The 23,937-nt window shown below is 41.0% G+C and overlaps 1 protein-coding gene across 6 annotated transcripts in view; it reads right to left on the minus strand.

The window, feature by feature from the left end:
- Positions 1–23,937, minus strand: part of LOC126401653 (nck-associated protein 5-like) — a 241,384-nt gene that overhangs the window by 24,145 nt on the left and 193,302 nt on the right. For all 6 annotated transcript variants that reach the window (XM_050063005.1, XM_050063006.1, XM_050063007.1 and 3 more), the window contains 5 exons: positions 17,323–17,427; positions 16,172–16,360; positions 11,064–14,629; positions 9,595–9,700; positions 7,510–7,597 (listed from right to left, as the gene is read on the minus strand). In XM_050063005.1, coding sequence (XP_049918962.1) covers positions 7,510–7,597; positions 9,595–9,700; positions 11,064–14,629; positions 16,172–16,360; positions 17,323–17,427 — 4,054 coding nt within the window. The remainder of the gene's footprint in view (positions 1–7,509; positions 7,598–9,594; positions 9,701–11,063; positions 14,630–16,171; positions 16,361–17,322; positions 17,428–23,937) is intronic.

Raw genomic sequence — 23,937 nt, forward strand, 5'->3', positions numbered from 1 at the left:
TTTTTCTTGAAAATGAACTGATTAGTTACCTGTTAATGGGTGTCTGGCTATTGAGAGCAAAATTAACCAAAGCTGACATCCCTAATTGCAGTAATTGCTGCTGGTAGCTCCACCCTAATGCACCTTATTATAATGTTCCTATTAGGCACTTGTTAGAAGCATTTGTAGCTATCACAACAGATGCACATTCTAACAAGATATGACACAATAAAGCACCCGCTGCCAACAATTCTGAACAAAACACACAATTGAGCTACAGCCCGAGGCCACGTTCTTCGGATCCATCAGAGTGCACGTTGGGTTGTAATCAGGAGAAATGACAGCAAGTGGCAACAGATGGACGTCGTTTGGAAGCCACAGTTTGCAGAGCCTTGACTCAGGCTGGAACAGATGGACGGCCATTCAGCTCAGCCCAGGTCCTTGTAACTGTGAATGCTAACGGCCAACAGTTACATCGGCTAATTATTTGCGACTTTTTGCTGAGATGGGTTTTGTAAAAGTGAAAAAGGCCCATAATGTTTTTATCTTAGTTCAAATTAAACAAGTTTCTCTTTGTTGCTTGCATCATATCTTCCACTGTTTGCCTCGGGGATGAGGAATCCTCCGCAACCATCTGTTCTGTCTCTCAAAATACTGTTGAGTGAAAACTCTGAGAGCAGACCAGCATGTTATTTTATTTTTTTAGTAGATCGATATTGACAGGCTCTGCTTCTCAACTGTATAGCTTTGTCTCAGTGGGATGCTGGAGCACAAACACAGTCCACTCATGAGCATTTCCTTCTATGAATAAAAGTTCTCTCTCAATACTGTTGGGTATTACAGTTGAGTTTCAAGAGTTTGCAAGGAGGGATCGGATTTACATTTGGATCTAAAGCTTAAACTATTGATCCATTTTCTCTTATATATGTCTGTGCGTCATTGGTGATGCACTAAAGTAACAACTGCATTCTTCTTTGGATGCCAAAGCATGATCAGTAAATTCACAGATGAGCGAATTTATATAGTTGGGAGGAGTTCTTGGTGAAAAAACAAACTTGAGTTGTCAATGGTGTTGTTGTTGATGTGTACTTCTACTCTTATCTGACTTGCCTCTGACAGTCAGCACCATACTGCACATGGAGAACCTGTGAAAATGAGTCCTCAGTGTTTGGATGTACACATACACCGTGTTCACTGGGCAGATGGCCTGTTACTTGTACACACATCTGCTGTGCATCACTTGAGGACCGTCACTGCGAAAGAATAAAAATCCTGATCCCAACTTTTAAAAAATACATGATGCAGTTGACATATAAGCAGAGACACGTGCGTATTGTATGTGTGAGAAAGAGAAAGAAGGGGAGAGCCATAGATTACACAGCTGTATAATTGAATGCCAAGCCTGGCAGTTCAAAATGCCCCCTAAAACCAAACTATAACAAGGTTCACAGTAATTCTACCCAGAGGCAACAACAACTGGACGTAATGTGTTTTTTCAGGAGCTCCCTATCACTTCTGTATACAACCTCCCAGGTTTGAGGAGAGAAAGCAGGTTTTTTGATACCTCCACAGCGTGAAATAGGTTTCATGCAATGAGGAGGTGTCAAAGGGAAGAGAAAGAGTCATCACTAACAACCATAACCTTATCTAGGAGATATTTCCGTGTCAACAATTACATGAAAATGCAATGATATTTGACACTAATTGTAAAGTCAGATTTTTGCAGGAGAAATTAGTAACTGTAAGTCCACTGTTGTGTGCGCTCAGACTTTACAAGAGCCATCTTAAAGTTCATTACATGGATTAAAATTAACTAGCTCACATTCATAGTTTGCAATATGGATTTCACAGTCTCATAAAATGAACTAGTTTGTGTCTGTTTCTTCAGTTTTTTAAACCAAAGCATAGGTCTTTGACAACCTAGGAATGAGACTCAACAATCAGTGTTATATACAGCACTTTTGAATTAAATAAAATCGATACCATCACTGACTGACAGATATTTCCCAACACTAACCGGATGCTTCAACTCATTGTGTTGTTTTAAATTTGTTGCAGATGTGGCTGACATTTTTTCAGACTCCGTAGGTCCAATTTGCATAAAATATAATATATTTCCATTGGAATCTGTCCTGATTTGTTCATAAAACCATATGAACTGGCTTCAGCAGTACCAGCAGCTGCAATGTCGGAATTGCTGGGTTTACTAGCCATGCAGATTTTTGTTGAAGCCTGTTCCCCCATCGAATAGTGTCTCCCTCTTGTTAAAATGTGTAGGACCCTCCTCCATGCTGAGGTAAAGGAAAAGGTTTGGTTCAGATTCAGGCAGGAGGAAACACGTATTGACAGAAAAAACGGCTGCCGTAAATCTCTGTGCTTGAGTGCTGTTCGCTGTGGCGAGGGTGAACAATGCTCATTTGCAAGTGGATACGTTCAATGAACGTGCTCATTTAGCATTTTTATGCACAACACTACCTGGGCAAGCCCTAAAGAACAGCACTGGATTTTGAATCTAATTTGACATAGTGATCAAATCATGAAATTTCAACTTTAAGGTCCAACACATGATCCCACTGGAGTCAATGATGAGTCAGTGATCCCATTGGAGTCTTTTTCCCTTTGATGTAAATTGCAAAAAAGAGACATCTGTAAATCAGGGGACTAGAGTCACTATCAGGATTTGATCCATTTGGTCCATTGACATTTTGAAAGTCTAGAAGTGCTGCACAAGAGTTGTAAGTAACTACTATTGTCATTGATGAATCTGCTGATGACTTTCTTGAGTAATCGTTTGGTCTATAAAATGTAAGAAAGTAGCGGAAAAAGTCCATTCCCGTCTCAAAAAGTCCAAGGTGATGTCTTTAAATGTCTTGCTTTGTTAGTCTAAAACCCAGTGATAATCAGTTTAATATGTTGTAAAACACGGCATGACGATGCACTGTTTAGCATTGTCGCATCACAGCAACAGGGTTCCTGGTTCAAACCCCAAGTGGGAGGGCCAATTTTAGAGTCTGCATGTCCTCCCCATGTCAGTATGGCTTTTCTCTGGGTTCTCCGATTTCCTCCCACAATCTAAAGACATGCAAATTAATTGGTGACTCTAAATTGGCCGTAGGTGTGAATGCGAGAGTGAATGGTTGTCTGTCTCCATGTGTCAGTCCTGTGATAGTCTGGGGACCTATCCAGGGTGTACCCTGCCTGTCGCCAAATGTTGTAAAACAGGGAAAGCATTTTGGCATAAAAACATAGTTGAACCATAATTGATTAGCGAAAAAGTTGTCAATTATGTTTATGTCAACTGACTAATCGATCAGTTGACTATTACAGCTCTATGCACGTTAAAATCATTCTATCCCCATTTAAGTTAGCTAAGTGCTAAACCAAAGGTTAGCTGATTGGATTGCGGAAGTCCAACAATGTAGAAGCAAAGTGGAAGATCCAAATTTTTTTACAGATTAAAGTCAGACTTTTTGGTTTCATGCACTACTGGGCAACTTTCAAAGGGATGAACAGGGCTCAACTTCGGATGCTGTATCCAGCTGTCTCTATAAATCCATGTGCCTGGATCATAAAGCTCCAGCAGCAAGATCTGCTGCAGAATATTGCAATCATTTGGCTTAAGAATGATGCTTTAGACTAAAGGCTAGAAAGTTTGAAAGCCAGAAACATCAGCACCCAGTGAAATAATTGCTGAATCATTGGTATTGATCAACAATGCTGTCAAACCCCTGCAGATATATTAGGGTCAGCCTGTGCTGTGGGCCAGTCAAAATGTTATTTATTGTCTTTGTATAAGAAAAAATAAAAGCTGCCTCATGGGAAGTTCTGCTAATATACAGCAGCTGACCAGTGTAGGGTGAACTTCAAAGTCCACATTCATAACATGGATTTTGCTCAAGCTGCCTGCATCATAAACTGGCTGGATGTAAACTATTTATGTGATGGATGTGTTTGTGTGGCGTTGGGCCTGTGCATGCTGCACTTTGGAGATACGTGACATTAAAGCAGGGCTGAGGAGCATTAAGCACCCACAGCCGAAACCTTTATGAAATATTTAGTTCATTCCGTCTGGAAGTGCATAGCTGGCGGAATATAAAAAAAGGCAGCATGTTAATCAGAATACAGACACAATTAAGCATTTCATTTTGGCGCCGTGGTGGCTGTTCCCCATCATGAGCTGATTTTCACACTCTGTGGAAAGTTGCTCGAGCCAAAACTATGTCTTGACATATTTTAATAAGTTACTTCTCAGCTAAATCTTCAAACATAAAAAAACAAGAGAAGCTGAGAATTGGTTTCTGGTTCCATAGAGATTATTTCGACCAACACTCAGCCCTACCAAAATATATCTAGTTTAATTATACATAAGAACTGGCTGTTGTGAAGTTGGAGTCCATTAAATGTTTACACAATCATTACTGTTTGTATATTCTGGATATAAACAGTGCCAACCATGGCAAAGCAGACCCAAAATACAATACCTATATTTTACAGCCAGTTAGGAATACAAAATATAAAAAATATTGATTACAGCAGCTTTGAATAAATGAAAATAGTTTTACATCCATCCAATTTGAGAATAAAAGTCATGTTCTTCAAGGGTCTGTATGTATGTAACTTTTACATGTATTTATCGTTTTTTAATTCCAGTGGCTAGACGGATTGTAACGTAACCTAAAAACAGATTTCTATGTAAAGGACTCTTGATGAATTTCCAGGTAAAAACCAATAGGCTACTCAACTCACTCAAGAAAATATCATGACATGTCACTCCTGTGCCACACACCCCCACAGCGACTGACCGGACTGGTTATAAACCATTTAAACTCATGTCACTACTATGCACTTTATACTCACAACATAGTGCTATGCTGCTGTTCAGCACTTTGCACTTTACCTTCATTACATGCTTCATCACTGTTTACATCCCTGGCACACTGTGCATAACTTTTTAAAACTTGCAAATACTTGAAAAATCCTGTGTAATACTTTGTCTTGTCAGTGTCTATCTACATGTCTATGGGTATGCAGTAATCCCTACTGTCCGTCTATGTTGTATTTAGGTGAACTTGTTGCTGTCTGTGTGCACTTCTTTTTATGTTAAATGTTGTTTGTTACAAACCAGCACATTAGAGTGTGGAGAAATGTAATTTTGTTATTCTGTGCAATTGCTTATTGTATGGTTTGATTGACAATAAAGTTCACTTTGACTTTGACTTTGCATTATGCACATTCCTGAGTACCAACAGTGGGCAACATTCCTAACTGTAGCTTAGAAATGGAGTCCGCTAATTCCAACAAATCACTGGCAGCCACCAAAACAGAATCCACACATGCCTCGTTTCTGTAATACATTTTGTAGTAGCGGTGGAGTCGGACCTTCGCTTAGTGCTGGGGTTTGTGCTAGCTGAATTTGAGCTGCTACAGCAACTGACCTAAGGTGCGATAAGCAGTAAATTTATGACATTCTGTGGCCTAATGCAAAAAAAAAAAAAAATCCTGATGTTGAGTGGGCTAATGTTAACAATTCTAGCTTGCTTGCTGACACAGATGGATTACCGGCTAGCTAATGTAGCAAAATACTTTATTGGGTAGATAACATCAGCTCAACACTTTGAAGTCCTCAAAAAAACGGCGCTTGGACAGTGACCTCTGGCAAACTGTACATTTCCTGTAAAAAAGTGTACTTTAAAAACAAACAATGCATGTAACAGGCTGAACTTGACACGGCGTCCCAGAATGTTAACAACCAATGCACCCAGGGTACATCATACCTCAACGTGGAAAGTCCATGACCAAACGTCAGTATGTGACGAGGCTAAAGTGAGAATGTATTGAGCGAATACATCTAGACTCCCGAGGTTCACACTCCCAACTTGTCATATACTGTTTGGTCAGTGGACTTTCATGTCCACAAATGACGCGCTAGGTATCCTGGGTGTGTCTGTTATTGGTGTTCCAGGATACCCTGTCATTTTATGCATGTTACATGCATTGTCTTTTCAAAATACACTTCCATTTTCACAGGAACTGGACAGTTTCTGCTTGTTAGATGCATACAGTCTTTTTTAAATAAACTTCCAATGTCAGAAAAGCACCTTGTCTTTCACTTGTTTTTTTCCTTGTGCAACAAAAGCTCAGGGTTAGGTTTCGAAAAAAACAAAACAAAGGAGGCACCGGACTCCCAAATTACTTTATAAGCTAATGTTACGAAGCAACGAATCCATGCAGCAGCCAAGAGTTAACTGTTTCCTAAACTGAGATTAGCAAGCTAGGTTGCTAGTCATGGGTTGCTTCATGATGTTAGACGATGATTAAGTAATTTGAAAATGGCAAGCTAGTTAGTAATATGGAGTCAAATGAAATACACAAACATTTTAGACAGTAACGTTATTCTAAATATGATTGTAACCTATTTTTTTTCAGCATTCTATCAACATGATGCTGGTTGATATCCAGTTTTGTGTATGTCACATTACTGTTTTGACTAAAGCCCAGGGGCTACGTGCCTACTGTGTACAAATGCGAGCCACAGGATGTTGACTGGGATGCTCCACATAATGGCCTCAGAGAAAGTTCACGAGTAACAAGGATTGGACGAAGTACAATTTAAAACTATGCTATGCTTCAGGATATCCAATTGAAAAGACTAAAACTATGAAAAGATAGACCTTTTTTGTTTTCCACAGAATTTGGCGCCAAGTTCCTAAAAAAAGGGGGATCTGTTTCTGCTAATCTCTATTCCCACTGCCTATGGTGCTATATTACAAGAGATGAGTCATTACGACCTTTGAGATGGATCACTGCGACAATCTCTCAAATATCCAACTGACTGACAACTGAGTGACAAACAAGCTGCACCCTACATCCAGAAAACAGCGGCTCCACCCTCTCTCCACGCCGCATCACATACTACAATGCAAGTTTGTCCCAATGCAGTAATAACAATCATCAGCCCGTCTCACAAATTGTTTGATGCATCTATTTTTTCACTTCCTTAGCTGCTTAGGCATTGTAAAAAATCACCCGGTTGCACATCAATCACCTGACTAAATTGTCAACATGTTTTTTTTTTTTGCAGCTGCTACTTTTTCTCCCACAGTGATGGCAAGTCTGGCAGCGAGGGGAATTAGTTGGCGAAGGAATTGAATTGTCAATCACATCAGGAAATCACAACTGTAAAATGTGTTAATGCTCCATTGCACTGGTTGATTCTTGATGGCTAGTGACAGCTTTTTGTAAGTTACTTTGAAAAAAACTGTACTGAGTGAGGTAAACACTTGCAAATGTGAAACTCAGTGGCTTAAAACAGACAACGTCATGACAACTTTTAGAAGTAACAAGAGCAAAGGCGATGAATCGGAATATATCACACGGGATTGGATTTGACCTCTGCTTTGGTTTGCTTGTGGTACAATTCAAAGAGCTATGTGGGTTTTTTTTTTTGTTTTGTTTTTGGCACATAATCACTCACTTTAGCAGTTCTTAATGAAATGTCCATTGAGCACCAACAGTAATGCATGAGCTTACCTATCATGTGGTCTTGACAAGCTGTGTCTGGAATGCATCCCTCCTCATTTTCAGCCCTCAGGTTGATCTTCTGAGTCATTATAAGGGTCTAGAATAATAACAAACACTTCATGTTGGTGATGCAAACTTCAAAAAGCAGCAAAAATATACAATAATACATTCAATTCACCAAAATATGCAGTATATAAGTGTTTTTTAGATTCCAAATGTATCTTTTTTGTCTAGAAAATTGCATTATATAGCATATCCATTTATAATGCTTCATCTGGAGGAAATTGCGAAGAAACGTGGGAAAGTAGTACCTACAGATTCATGTATGTTATGACTATGAGCCTCTGGCATAGTAAAATAAGGGGGGCTGGGTGTAGTTGTAAAACCTTTTGTCTCAGCACCTTTAACTCACTGAATCTTATGTGTTAGAGGTCTCAAATTTTGACACAAAGTACCCCAATTTGTCTACTACAAATAGCAATATTTCCAACTACATCACTAAATACATTAAATTAAAATTTTCAATAAAATGCATCAGAATCAGTGTGCAAGGTTTCTGTGCCTACTGAATTTTAAAAAAACACATCCAAAAAAACTGACTCAGTGTGAAAAGGCCTTAACCTGTTGGATGTTTTGTACATCACATGGAGTGAGTCAGAAATACAAGTCTGCTGCCTCAAGTATGTTACCAGTCAAGAGATCCTTTTGGTGCACATTGAGGACACAACGACTAACCATGATTAGCTTGAAATTCACTAAACCAGGCTGAAAATGAAGAATATCTGAAACAATTTGAATTTGAAGATGTCATCTTGGGCTTTGGGTAACTGATTGACAATTTTCACAATTTTCTGACATCTTATAGGCCAAACAACTAAACATTCAATCAAGAAAATAATCAACAAATTAATCTACAATGAAAATGATCACCCTACTGTAGCAGCATGGTGGTTGGAAATGAGCAAAGATGAAATGCCTTTAATTGTACCCAAGAGACTACTGTCTTATCTAATGCAAGTTACATAATTCTAACTACGGCAGGACTAATCAAAATATAGACTTGGTCCAAAAAATGACTTTGATACCTGAAAATCAGTACACTTCCTTACACAGCTATTGAATTTCACATGCAAGGTCAAGAAAGATGTGGTTATACAATACGTGTATTACATGACCTACAAGTCATCCTTTCTTGGCAAAAGTGGTGCTGTTACAATCATCCCATTGTTACAACCATAACCGATCTCCCCTATGTTTAAAGTTTTGTTCAAAAAGAAGGCAGTTGTCATACTTTCCTGCCTTACTTTAATTGGGTTATTCAAAAAAGAAGTGATTTTGGGGTGGTGCAAGAGAAGGAGCTTGTAGGTCATAAAGTGTCCCTCTTTTGTTGTATTTCTGCGGGAGAAGATAGAGAGAACGCTCAGAGGATGGTATTAAATGGCCCCTTTGTCAAATTGAGTGCCTGCGATAAGAGGCTCCTCCATGTTATCAAAATTCCACATCATCTGGATTAAATTTCCTACATTATGCAGTGAGACTCTCTTTGTGTCACTCTCTTCCTCCATTCAGCTTGCTCCTCATACCTTCTTTTTTTATTGCTTTTTTTCACGCTCTCTCAAGCACTCAGCCTCTCCATCATTTTTTGACTGACAGATAATGAAGAACCGCAAGGTCATAATTTTGGCCTTTTGCTTACAAAGTGCGCTGATGTGATTTAAAGAATCAAGCCGCTGAGAGAGGCCTAATTTAAGTTTGTATTAAATGCATGGCCTGATGTGAGATGTGGTTTAAAAAACTTTCAGCTTTGTGGGAACAAAAACAACACGGGCTGGGAGGATAATGAAAAAGTAGGCGATGAATTGTAGGCTGAGTCAAAGCACAATGTGAATCAATAGCGAGCCTTCAGGGGATATAGCGCTGAAGAGGTGGTGCTGCTGTGGATGTGTTTGTGAACATGTACATGTACAGTACAAGATTGAAAAACCTGCAGGAATTTGCATGTATGTGTACGTGCCAGCAGCCTGTCAAAACACAGTCAGAGACAAACAAGACACAGACACATGCTCAGTTCTGTTATGGTGTTTGCTCACTTACAGCAGTATCTGGACAGATCTCCATATCTCCCTTCATTTCGCTGTGTTTCTTGGGCGTGGAGATCCCAGGCGGCGACGCAGCCACACAGTTGCCCTTCACAGCAGTCCTGCGAGGAAATAAGATTTGATCTGTTTTTATGTCTGCGTGCCGAGCCCCTCCTTTATCAACTTGCCAGGTGGAAAGTGAGCCTGCTGGTAAATTGCATTGACCTGCTCTTCTGGATACAAACATATGAGCACAGAAATGCCGTCAAACGTTTAACAACCTCTATGAAGTGTTCCCTTTCAAGTGATTGCAGCTACTCTGGATAAAAATCTGTCAGCTGTGATTTGAAGTGGCAAATCAATGAAGTGAAGAGTATGAGATGTGCAGCTTTCCTGGCTTAGAGATGCCTTTTCTCGAGTGTGCTGACTATGTGTCTGGATGTTGGTCCGAGAACTGCTTATGCTCCCCGGAGTGGAGTCATAACTCAAACGGACAGCTGCTGTTGGTGCCGTTTATTTATCATTTTCTCTGAACACACAAGTTTAACGCAGCAATGTCTCATGTTTAATTTAAAGGGCGGGTTTATATGCGTTCTTTTCCATGTTTTTATAATTGAAACTCCCAATTAGCTGTCATCAGAGATGTAGGTTACAGCACTGAAGCTAAGCAGTATAGCATACCGCTGTGAATGTGAAAATCACACAATAACACCAACTACCAGATCAGAGGCAGCAGTAACAAGTAGGGGAGAGTCGCCTTGAATTAACGCATTACAGCTGTAACACACACAATTCCTCTTGCTATGTAGAAGTCATCATTATGTCATCATGTCGGTAGTGCAGTAGAAGATCCCTGAGAAATATCAACAGGATTTACCCACTCTGCAGCAGATGGCAGTTGGAAAATCACTTTAGCACAAACTACATCAGAGTTAAGATTCAGGGTTTTTTTCAAATAAAATGTTGTGGGGGTTTTTTGTATATTGTGGAGCTAAAATCTACATTCTTTTTAATCAGTTAGTGTAGTTTTCACATGTCATGCATGCTAATTCTGGTCTGGAAGGAACGCCAAAGCACCAATGCGTCCAGCAGCTCATTTGGAACATGGGTTAAATTTGTAACTGCCTAGATATAACTTGCATGTCTGCTTTTCGTCAATAAAACTTACAGATATTTATGGACTGTGTGGCTATAGCATAGACTGTAAAGCTTAGTGACTTGGGGTGCTGCTTCGTTGACCTTCCAGGGGTCATGTGCAATTACACATACGCTTCTCCACACTGCATACACTTTGTGTTCTGTCAGATGTCACTCAGTTATATTCTAAATCAGATAAAGGGTTGTATAGTGTTCTTACAACTTCCATCAATCAAATTTGCTGACCATGTAGATGTAGTCAGTGTATCTGCCAATGAGGCCATCGGATAAGTTTTAATACTATCATTATGTTCTATACAAAATCTAATCACATGCTTGGTCACCCACCTGCCAAGAAGCTCTTTCACAAACTGGTCTTTGCCGATAAAGGCAGTTGTACACTGGATCTGGCTGGCAATCTGGCCCATCTGGTTGTTGCAGTGGTCCATGATGGAGCTCAGCTTGTTGTTCATCTCAGACAGATTCTGCACCTCCTGACTGTCTCTCTGCTGGTTATCATTTTTCTTCTTATCCTTCTTCTTGTCAGACTTCATCTGTTTGCCTCCAAGCACTGATCCAATCTTCAGCTCTTTCTTCTCCTCTTTCCCCTTGGGGGAGTCTGCTTTCTTACCACTAAGAGCTGGGAGCTTGCTCTTACGGAGGCCGAACCAGTTTGCCAGAGAGGGGCCTGTCTTCTGTTTGGCCTCGCTGGCAGCGACCTTCTCCTGTTCTTGACATTTCTGCAGATTCTCTTCGATTCCCATCATGACTTTCTCCTCAATGGTGCAGACTGTTGGGCTGTTTTTTTTATCCTCTGTATCTGGAGAGTCTGTCTGGGTTTTGACTTCCCTCCTAAAGTCCGGCTCATTAGGGGTCTCTTGCACCGGGTTTTCTGAGCTATACACACAAGAGGAGGGAGGTTGAAACTGAGGATGAGAGGCAACTTTTGCTGGCTTACGGATGTTGTTCATACCAATTCGATCGCTTATGGGTAAGCTACGTGCCTCTTTTTGAGAAGGCGAAGTGATTGCCTCTCCCTTCGCTGTGCCCTGTGACCCTTCACCTTTGGAGCCTGATTTGGAAGTTCCCTCAGGGAGGATGTTGTGACTATTTGATCCTGTCATGCCTCCATAGTGGCTAAGCCGAGTCCTGGGGGAATGGAGAGGGCTGTCTGTTAACCCAACACTTGGTACCTCCAACGAACTCTGTCTTGACAAAGAGTTCCCCCTTTCACCTGAGTTGGTGATGATCTGTGTTCGGATTTTTCCCAGCCCATCTAGTGCATTGATGTTGGGTTTTTCAATGTAGTTGGTGCTGAAACTCTGGCTACGAGCTTTAGCCCCATTCATCCCCAGAGCCGGCTTTAGATGAGGTTTGGTGGAAACAGATATGGATCTAGAGAAAAGCTGACTACTCCTTTTCCCTTTATCGCAAACCTCCCCTTCCTCTGTAGCTTGTACTTCTTCTTCTTCCAGTAACCTACACTGGACGTCACCTTTCCCCTCTGACATCTTGGATGGCGAATCAATACCGAATGCTGGCTGCAAGCTGTCACACTGGGTAGAAGCATTTGAGGTCACAGTTTCCTTGGAGACTGAGTTGATATGATCTTTCTCTTGCTTGCCTGGTATAGAGGGACTATTTTTATGGCTTGGGGGAGATTTTAAAAAAGCTTTAAACCCCATTGGGATGCGAGTCTTTGAGGCTTTATCTGCAGTGTTCGGGGAAGTAATAACTGAGCTTGGTGGGCTGACAACAGCTTTTTGTGGCTCTGCTTTACCTTCAGGGGCATCCTGAAGCGATAAAGGTAAACTAATAGATGTCTTCTGCACTGTCTGATAGACATTTTCATGGGTTGATCCTCTTTTACTTGCAAATGAGTTCTGAAGCGAGGACCCTCTGAGGGCACTGTAGGGAGGAGGGACATTCTTTGAGCTTTTAGGTACATGTTCAGTTTCTGGAGCACACCCTGAGTTTGCAGAAGGGAGGTAGTCTTTTGTGGTCATCCTCTTGGAAGTGCCTTTTGTAGGTGTCTGAGTCATGGCGGGGGACTTTTGAAGGTGCTGACTGGTTTTCTCGACCAGTTTCTGAGGTGCAAGTGCAGTCCCGTAGCCTGCATCCAAGTCTAAACAGTCTTTATCCTTGATGGGTAGCGTTGTTTGCATATTTGGTACAAGTGAGGTGTGGTAACTTGGGGGAGGGCCCCTCACAGTGGTTGATGTGGATGTTTGAGCCACCCATGTTTTATGTGCTTGAGGCGACCCTTCGTAATTTGGTCTGATTAGTAAGGAGGTGGTGCGGCCCGGGGGAGGGGGAGGAGACGGGGACCTGAGTTTATTTTTGCTGGTTTCACAGTGTTTGTCTCTGGTGGGCTGTTCACCATTGTCAGCATACTCCAGGTGCCTCCTTGAGAGGTGTGGGGAACTGGAGGAGGAACCCTTACTACACTCGGCCCTGCTGGGGAGCTTGGAGTTCACCGCCTTTGGGCTCTGTGAACAGGTTCCTGAAGTCTTTATGAACCTGGACATTTTAACTGCAGGAGAGGAGGGGGATTTCTCCTGACTAGAGAGTCCTGAGTTTCCACTGTTACTTGGTTCAGTGGAAGAGCCCTTTGACACTCTCAGTGGGGACCCTGAAGGTTTGTTACGACCGGGTATCTTTGAACCACTGGACTTGGGAGCAGTAGAATCGCTCATGGGAGGGATGGAATGGCCTTTATTAGGTCGGCTGCTTGGTGGTTTGATAAGTTTCCTTTGTGGAGTCAGCTGCATTGACACCCTCTCTGTACTGCCCTCCCTGCTATTGCTTGTTTTACTAGACCTAATTTGACATTCAGATGGTTTCTCTGGAGACTCAAGAACAGTGTAGTTTCTTGTATTTGCTGATTTTTGCCTTGTTGGCCTCTCTTGGGGCGCTAGCTCTGTGTAATCAGCAACTACCTTGCTATTTTGAATGTCATTTCGAAGCCCAACACCTGTTGTGAGCTTATGAGCACAAAGTTCAATAGGCTCTCCTTCTGCATCAAATATTGCCAGTATGCTCTCCTCAGACTGAGTACACTTGGCCCCTTTGGGCTCCTTAATTAAGCTGAAAGGCCTGGGCCTCCCATCTGCAGACTGGGTGCGTCCCTGCTCTCTTCGCAAGCACTGTTGTGTGAGCAGCTTGGCAGCATCTCTTGACACTCTCTTGGAGTCCCTCTCCGCCTGCTCCAGTTGCTGGCTAAAGGACATTCGGATGTCATTAGACTCAGAGTTGAGGTCCTCTGGATCATCCACGTCAGAGAGGTGATTAGGACCCTCTGGGTCAGCGGGGTTGAAGTGCAGCAAGGATGGTTTAGTAAAAGCTGATATCCGCCCGCCCTCAGGGAGAAAACTGTCTATGAAACTCATGAGTTTGTCAGGACGCTCTTTTGAGTCACACCCAGAAGGGTGTTTCGTAGCCATGTTACCTGAGCTACCGTCACCTCCACCTCCACTGTCCTGTATCCCTTCCCAGCTGCACAAACTGTCTGAGATGCTGCGGGAGAGCCTCTTACAGTAAAACCAGCTGTCCTTAGTGGGGATGTTATCTCCTCGACTGGAATGTGCCAATTCATCATCAGCATCATCAGAATCATAAGAGAACTTTTTGCCCCCAGCAGCTGAAGTTCTACCCACGTGGGTAGGCTTGGACACCCCTTTACTGCCACTCTTGATACCCAGAGAATAGATGCCCTCGTTGGAGTTCATACAGTCTGACTTTGAGACCTTGGATGAAGCAGAGGAGCTCCTGTGTTTCCTCCTCTGGAGCTTTCTCAGTCCCTCGAGTATATTGCTCTCCTTGCGCCTTGTGGGCAGCTGCTCCTCAAGGGCGGCACAGATATTACTTGGGGCTGATGAACCCAAACTCAACCTCTTCTCCCAAGTCAGAGATGTCTACAAGGCAAAGAGACAGAGTGGGTCAACATGGATGAAAACTTTTTTTTTTTTTCATCTTTACCAACCCGATCACCACAATAAATGTTGGCATGGTACATTTCTGCAAACCATGAATATGTGAAATTTGCACATTATCATTCAGCAGATACATTAAAAATCTTCATTTCAACATTGCTGTGGATAATATGTGAATTAAGTTTAGGCACAAAAACCACTTAGTTATGGTTAGAAAAATATCTAAATACCCAGTTTTAGAGACAAAATCCTGGCAGGAAAAACAACGTCTCCAGAAAAAACAACCACTTTTCAGCCACTATCGCTGCTGGAAAGACATAGAAAGGTCACTACAGAACTACCAGTTTTGAAGCCTAAATGGCAGCTTGAGAAACAAAGGTCACTATAAAACACCCATTCTTGGAGCCTAAAAAAATGATGGAAACACACAGATGACTTGCTACAAAAAACCCCCGCATTTGAAGCCAAAAAGCCTCTGGAAAAAACACCAACAGGTCACTATAGAATGCTCGTGTTTAAAGCCTAACAAGCTGCTGGAAAAACAACAATGAGTCGCTATAAAATGCCCACATCTAAAGCCTAAAAAGCTGCTGGAAAAACACCAACTGGTCACTACACACACCAATGTTTGGGGCCTAAAAATAACTATGGAAACACACAGCCTAAGAAGCCGCTGGAAAAACACCAGTGACCCACTGGTGTTTTTCCAGCGGCTTCTTAGGCAACTAAAAAACAGCCATGTTTGGAGCCTAATAAAATGCTGGAAATACACAGACAAGTTGCTACAAAACACCCACATTTAAAGCCAAGAAAGCAGCCACAAAAACACCAACTGGTCGCTATAAAATGCCCACATTTGAAGCCTAAAAAGCTGCTGGAAAAACATCAACGGATCACTACAAAACACCCACATTTGAGACCTTAAAAAAAACAACACTGTAAACACACGGACAAGTCACTACAAATCACCCACATTTGTAACCAAAGAAGCCGCTGGAAAACACCAATGGGTCACAACAAAGCATCCACATTTATAGCCCAAAAATCCGCTGGAAAAACACTTATGGGTCACTACAAAACATATATGTTTGGGGCCTAAAAAGCAGATGAAAACACCACAATGACTCGCTTCAAAACAATCTGTTTATTTGTTCGTTGGTCTTGAACAGTGGTCTGCAACATGGCAGCTGTCTTGCCTAAGAGACAAGCTATCAAACATCCCGTCCACCTCCTGATGACAAAGTCAGCTCATGTACTGTCACTTTAGAAACATTTATATGTCATGATATGAAATGTGCAGATGTAACATATTTGTGGTTTGCAGAAACGTCCAATGCCAAAATTTCCTCTGGCGACTGGGCTGATCTTTACCTCCATTTGGTGTCATATTTACCACACTGGCAGTAAGATGAGGGATTAATTAGGTTCTTTGAAAAAGCCAGCAAAAAGTATCTCTACCAGTGATCTTGATGTGCTACTGTACTGCCATAGCTACCGTCTCTATTATAGAGTGAGAGGGTTTACCATTTTCCCACAGGAGCGTCCATCATTCCAGGTGTAGGAGCCGCTGGAGAATTCACTACACGCACTTGACAGGGACAACTCACTACTGCTACAGCTGCTGCGTGGGTATACAGGCGCCGGCACTGTCAGACTCAGCTGGCTCAGACACTTGGCCACAGGGAGACCTGCCTTTCCATTCAACTGAACCTCCTATGAGATAAAGAAAGAGACATGACATTATGTTTGGATATAAGGTGTGAAAATCATATGGAAATGAGACAGTCACGGCCTAAAATTGTTAAGTAACTGTCATATAATGAAGATCGCTCATCCAAGCTACAACTAAGTCATCAAGCTTTTCCTGCTTTAAGAGTATTTGATGTATGTCGGCAGGTAGTGTTGCGTATCTAATGGTTATCTTGCTGTTAATTTTGTGATGAGAGATATTTAACAGACTTGACAGACCAATCAAACATTCTGGGAAAGTTTCCCAAAATGTCAAGGCAATGCACTTTTCAAACTTAATTTAAAAATATCAATCAAATTTCCCTATGCAGTCATTGCAACACAGCAGATGTTTCTCCATCTGAATTTGACTACTACTAAGTTATTTTATGCAAGATAAGATATGAAATATTTCACCAATCTCATATAAGTGTGTGTATCAAATAACAGCTCACTTAAGGACATGTGATACTTTTGCACATTTAAATAACCAGATGATTGTTAATTCACATCTCGGCCATTATTATTTCATTCTCCTCCTCCTCCTCCTCCTCCTCTGCCGCTCTCAAAGCACACATTAGAGTTTATCAGGTGGTGTTCTCAGAGGGGTAAAAGGGTAAAAGAGGGGAGCAAACTCATTTTCAGGGCTTAATGCATAATACATAAGATGACTAATGTACCACTGTGTCCTATGGAGTCATTTTTACTGACTGCAAGTCTCAATCGATGGTTTTCTGGTAATATGACAAGGATTTATTCCTCTTTGTGCCAAGTGATACTGCCAGCTCTTCCTGCTGAGAGCAGAGGAGGGGGTCACGGCTTCAGATAGTTAGGTCTGTATTTTAATATCTTGTAATGATTTCTTGAGGGGGATGGGGGTGCGGTTATGCTACCTGGACGAATTATATGGCTGGAAAAAAAAAATCCTTGTTTTCCATTAAGCTTACACTGGAGGGAGAGTCTGTATTCCTGGAAAGCAAGAAGGCCTTGCTTCTCTCTGGCTCCAGAAGTAAATCTGCCGCAGATAGATCCATGATCCGAGAGTGGAGTTTCTGAAAGGCAAAAAGGACACACCAGAGTGAATTTTGACTTTGGGGGATTTCAAGATATTCATGGGTAAGTTCAGTATTTTTCAACCTATACCCCAATTCTCCATGTTTTGGTGTCTAAGTGACTAATGGGGACAACAATTTTCGAAATTGGTCCAGTGTTGAGGAGATTAAAACAGAGTGCAATGTAACCACTAGGGGCATGTTTGCACCTTCAATGTAGGTACACTAAAAGTGTTTTTGCCACTGACAGGCTCAGATTGTCATTATAAATGTTGGACATTATGGAAAGGATCCCTACAAGTACAGACCTTTTTGTTAAAGAGTAAGATCCGTTTGTTTAACCAGAAACAGCCTCAAAGTCCAAACTCCATTTAATTTTTTTTATTTTTTTTAATTAAGTAATATTAACATAGGAAAACGGTCTTCATTCAAAGTCAATGGGAACAGTCACCCAGTTAGCTAAAATTAATCTAAATGGAGTCTGGCAGGTCAGGTGATGGCGATTTCAGAGAAAGAATCCCCACAGAGATAGACCTTTTTGTTAAAGAGTAAGATCCTTTTTTGTTTGATCAGAAACAGCCCTGAAATCATCATCATCAAACCCACCAGACTCCATTTAAATAAACAGTAATTTTAGCATTAAGAGAGCCAGCATACATCTAAATGTGTTAATTAAGGGTTAATTTCAACCACACCTGAGTTGGTGTTGTTGAAACAGTGGAAAGAAAAACCACAATGCTTTTTGTGAGTTTCAGTTTATTTCTGTGGACTTTAACTGAAGTGTGTTTCCCTATGATAAAATGACTGTTTATTTAAATAGAGTCTCGCGGGTTTTGGGTCTGTTTCTGATTAAACAAAAAGGATCTTACTCTTTAACGAAAAGGTCTATCTCTTTAGGGATCCTTTCCATAATGTTGTCAGACACTTAAAATAACAATCTGAACCTGTCAGTGGCAAAAACAAACACTTTTAGTGGACGTAAACTTAACGTGACAAATGCCCTGAGTAGTTATTTTGCAGCCTGTTTGAGGCTGCTGGCTGCAGCACTCTCACTTAATACTGGTCCAATTCAAAACAAATTGTTGTTCCCATTCTTCACTGCGACAGAAAAACATGGAAAAATAAGGTCCAGGTGGAGTTACCCTTTAAAATGAGCCTCAGTATATGATTGAGACTAACAGCAAAATAGTAGGGAGAATTCTTTTTCTTCCCAAGTCCAATAATTTCATCATCTTTAAAACATGCAATATATATTTTTTTACCACTTTGTGATCCCTTACAGTAAATCTCCCAAGTTATAAAAGTGTCAACAAAATGAAATCAAACAAAATCAGAATTTGTTTTCCAACCTCTCTAAAAGCCATACAGGATGTTGAGGCAGAGCATTATTTTGCCGGCCCATCAAATTCTCTCCACTGGTGCCACACAGAGCCCTGATTCATACCCCTCGCTCAAAGTCATTAATGTCATCGGCCAGAAAAAAAATAATGTGAATCGGAAATAATTGCATCAGGGAGTAAGGGATTCCTTTGATTTTTTTTTTAATTCATATGCTGGTCTGCAGTCTTGTCTGTTATTTAACTCCTGTGCTTAAGAGGAAAGGATACAAAACCAAATACATTTCCGTGTATTAATCTCAGAACTTAATTACACTGGGTTCCCTGTGCTCAAATTAACTTAAACTGGAAATATGCCGGAACATAACACTTGATCTTACGCTGCGTTTCCTGCCAAGGGTAAAACTAATGCTCACTCAGGGAGTATGTGTGTATACACACACGTGTATTTCTGCACTGTGATATATTTCAGTCCCACTTTCTAACATTAAAATGAAATGCACGTCTCATGCTGTGCACCTGCAGCAGAAAAAAAATATTTATCAAGAAAACTGCATGTTATAAAAGTGAAAGTCACCTTCAGCAAATGGAGACTGAGCTTTGAAAACCAACAGCTCAAATTTTCTATCAATGCCATAAACATTTTAAAATAAAAGCCGGTGGATTTTTCTTCTATTTTATTGTGTTCTATAAAACTCTTTGCTGACAGTTTGTATTGACTTTTTCTCTGTTGTGAAAGACGTCCTCTGAACATTTTGGTGCGGGGGGAAAAAAAGAAAGAAAACAGCTCCTAATGATACCAAAACTTAACTGCTTCTTCTGTCTCTTAAGACCAAACAACCTGCATCACTTCGCCTGTGGCCAAAACACAACCATCCCACGTTTTTCTCTTCAACTTTCACAGAACATCCAAACCAAAAAGCTTCTTTTGTATTAGAGCGCGCATGTGAATAAGACTTTTCACCTTCAGTGACTAGGTGGTAATGGTGCCATGGAAACAGATCGATGCCCACTTTCAGTGCTTTTTCAGCACAGTGATAAGTATTCATGCTATTTTTGGGATTCATAAAACGTCAAGCTCTGCATGATCTTTACAATATGGTTCAACTGAGTTCAAAGGCATTTACACTGTGCAGGATTTCTCAGTTGTTGCCTTTTCCAGGTCACACTTGGGCTGTTTTTAACTGTAAAGATTAATGGGCATTGTTCTTTTAAAAATTATCATTATATTAACCTGTATCAGTCATTTTTGTCTTACTAGTTTGGACTCAAAGTGCCACATTGTTCTCATCCCAGATCATGAAATGAAATTTGTGCAGCTCCGATGCCGCATCGACAGGCCTCCCTGCTGTCCACAGAGAGATGGGAGTGGCTTAGGTGTCACGGGAGGCTCTGATCTTATCATAGGGTGCAGGATTTCACCTCCTCAGCATCCTCATCAAGCATTCAGTCAATAGTGTCACAGGGTCGCGGGGGGAGGGATCGTCGAAGGAAACGATAGATGACAAGGCAGCGTGCACAGTTCTTGAACTTTTTGAGGTTCAAGGCCAAGATCAAAGTCATAAATTAATATATTAAAGATTGTAATATATTCTGCAAACTTGGCTCTTTATTAAAGAGGAGCTATTATGCTGGTATTTTGGGTTTCTACTAGTACATGTTTACACAATTTAATGTTCAAAAAACACTTCATTTTCCTTATTCTGTTTGTGCTGGAACACCTATATTCACCTTTAGCGCCTGTCTCTTTAAGCACCCCTTCTAAAAAACCCTCACTGCTCTGATTGGTCAGCGTTTTCAGGTCTTTGGTATCTCGGCCTCTCTGGACTGTAATTGCAGCCGGGGAATGACTGTAACTATCGTAAAAAAACACCAATTAAAGCTTTACAGTATGTTAGCACTAATATGGTCTGTAAATGGGGAGAACATAAGCAACCAAGATTACGTTTCCTGACATAACCACGTTGCTACATGTAGCAGTGTAGTCTACGTAATATAAAGGCGGATTTAGCTGGCCTACACCTTTTTTTTTTCCTTGTGCGATGGCGTGCTTGTGTCACTCAACAGTTACACCTCCAAAACGCTAGTGGGCGGTGTTTTTTTTTTGTTTTTTTATAGTGCTGTAAAGTTTGATTGATTCAATATACAACTAAAACACACATAAACATGGGTTAATTGTGAAAATTTCAAACACAAGTGTCCAAAACAGCCCCAGTATAACATCCAAGATTCACAGACAGAAAACTTGTCTTTTGCTGGACAGATTTTCCTCACAAATACAAAATGCTAATGTTATTAGCACAAGCCTATGGCATTTTACATTGTTAAATTAGGCCAGCGGCTAGCTTTTAGTTTTTCTTTGCTCATTTAAATTACACACAGTTAATAAAATGCCATTTTGTGGGGGATTTATTGTCTTCACACTTTATTGTTTCTTTTTGATCTGTGAAATAAAAGTAAATAAAAGGTTTGTTTCCACTGAGGGAAATGGTTTGCCTACTTTTAGGTTACTGGAGAGGTGCATGTCAGGCTACAGTATAGGGTATGCTTCTAAGCAGAGCATACACTGTAGGTACGGCATCAATTCGAAGCAGAAGTATAAATCCTGCTTAAACACTCGCAGTAGCATGCTGATAGCAGATGACCATATGAAGAAGTCTGTCACGATCTGATGTCAGCTTGTAGCCAAAGGAAACAGGGTATTCAGAATGGTCTGAAGCCTGAGTTTACCCCTCACAGGGATTGCTTTTGCATACATTTACCTCATTATTTAAAACTTTGGACACATTTTAAATAAACATCTATCATTGTAGTATCATATGTATTTCTGAAAATGAGGAAAAACATAATAGGTCCTCTTCAACTATTAATTAACATCCATTATAGTCTTAAAGCCAATGGAGAAGTTTTGTGTATCACATTTAAGAAAAAGTAAGAGTCTTCCTGTTTTTGTTCTTTGTCATTTTTGGCTTGACAGTGATCATATTTCAAGATAATGAATAACAGCCCAGAATAGCAGCAATAGGCAGCTTCCAAACAAATACATCAGTATTGGCACCCGCTGTCGAAAACCACCGCAACACACCCACGCATACACACAACAGCGGGTCGACGAGCAGTCAGAGAGAAAAGACAGACGCCCACGCACGCATAAATTCATACACACACGATGCTCACCTGCATGACCCGATCTATATGTCTGACTCATCACAACGGATTTTCCTAAAGCTCCAGCTACACACAGCCCATTAAACTACACCAAGATATGAGACAAAGGCTCAGCTGTAATATGACAAGACGAAGGTGAGATATATGGAGTTCTATTGAAAAAAAGTCATTCAGTATCTCTAAAGCTTCATGACAATTTAAATAAATTCACCGCTATTACTGAAAAGTGGCATCATTTGTTTAAATTTCAAACTTTTCTGGGGGGAGGGCAGAAACTTTCAGCTGACAGCTGTGGCAGCAACACACGTTTGGCTGTACAAAATTGCATGAGCAGTAATGAGGTCATGGCGTTCATGCTGTGTACTTGGGGCCCTGAGGTAGAAACACAGAGTATTTGTCCCAGTAATGGGCGACTCAGTTGCCACTTGCCTGTCACATTTGATAAGCAGCATAAGTGGATGGGACTGCACACCAGTTATTTTCCCTTGGCTTGCAAATAGTGCATGGCTTGAGAAAACAACCGTCATTGTTATTTTGAAACGGCAAATGTCAGATTTTTCTGAAATGAATACGTGGCATTTTTGGACTCAAAACAATTTAGCTGAACGTGGCGAAGGTGCATAGCTGGTAAAGCTTTCATTAAAGCGCTATGGTTCTTTATCAGAGAAATTCAAGATGCCCACGGGGAAACTAGAGAACGTTTAATTACTGATAAGCAAAAGGTCCAGAGCTAGATGGAAACAGTACACGCATAGGGGTGATTAAGTCTCCCTCTGCTTGAGGTACCAGGAGAAAGAAGAAATTAAAAAGTTATTTCCATATTTTATTGGAAAGTCTAGATAGTTTAGTGAGTGAGATGTAATAACTGTAATTACACAACAGTGTCAGTTTGGTTTCAGAATTACCATAAAAATCCTCTTCAACCTCCGCCATTAAGGTTGATTCCACGAATTTTTCTTCGTCTTATCACAAAGAGAGCATAAAAGAATAATTTGGGGAAAAGCCGGAGCCAGAAGCAAGTTAGCGTAACTTAGCCCAAAGACTGGAAACGGTGGGAAACAGCTGGTCTGGCTCTGTCGAAAAGTCAGGGCACCTCTAAAACCCACTAATAAACACATTATATCTTATTTGTTATTCAGGGGGAAAAAGTATTTTAAATGTGGTAGGCAGAATTTGTCAGCATTGGAAAGAGCCAAGTTTCCTGCTGTTTCCAGTTTTTGTGCTAAGCTAAGTTAGCAGGCTCTTGAGTAGGCTATGGCCCCTATCACACTGAAAGCGTTTTAGCAGCTGGAAGTGGCTTTTTGTCATTTTTGTCACTATTTTTGTTTTGCTTTGAGCCTCTTGTTTCTGCACTCTAAGCACCTGGCATTTTTGCCGTAGCTCTCTGAGGTCCTCAAGTTGAAAAAACTTCAACTCAGAGCGGAAAAGCACCCTACGTCATCTCACCCTTTTTCTCCATTGTCCAATCGGATCATTTTAGAGGCAGGTCTTCTGTGGTGGTCACGACAACAAGTTTACAGCTGGTAAACAATGGAGAAGAAACTGGTGGTAGCAGCTGCTGGATACCCACAGCTATACGACTTTACAAACTGCAGTTACCATGATGTCAATAGAAAACAGCAGACGTGGAAGCATATAAGTGCAGTACTTGAAACGGCCATCATGGACCAACTGGTGGTACTCCCTGTGATCCACCCTCTTTTTTAGGGTCTCATGTACCCACACAGATCTCTGTTTCCCTGTGCCCAACAAACTATTTACTGACAGTCTCTCACCCTCAACCAGAGGTGCAGCAAGTACCCTCTGCCTGAGCATTTTCGGTACTAGATACTGATTACTGTGAAAATGAATAAAAAAGATAAATAAGTAAATAAAAAACTAAATGGTAGACTGATTACACGGGAAGGTTAGGGTAAGGAGGTGATGGGGTGGTTGCCTGGCAACAATAAAAAGGAACAGCAAGTGGGTTTTTTTATTATTTTTTTTAACCACTGGCATTTTTGCA

The sequence above is a fragment of the Epinephelus moara genome, chromosome 15 (assembly GCF_006386435.1).
Source record: "Epinephelus moara isolate mb chromosome 15, YSFRI_EMoa_1.0, whole genome shotgun sequence".
Taxonomy (NCBI): Eukaryota; Metazoa; Chordata; class Actinopteri; order Perciformes; family Serranidae; genus Epinephelus; species Epinephelus moara.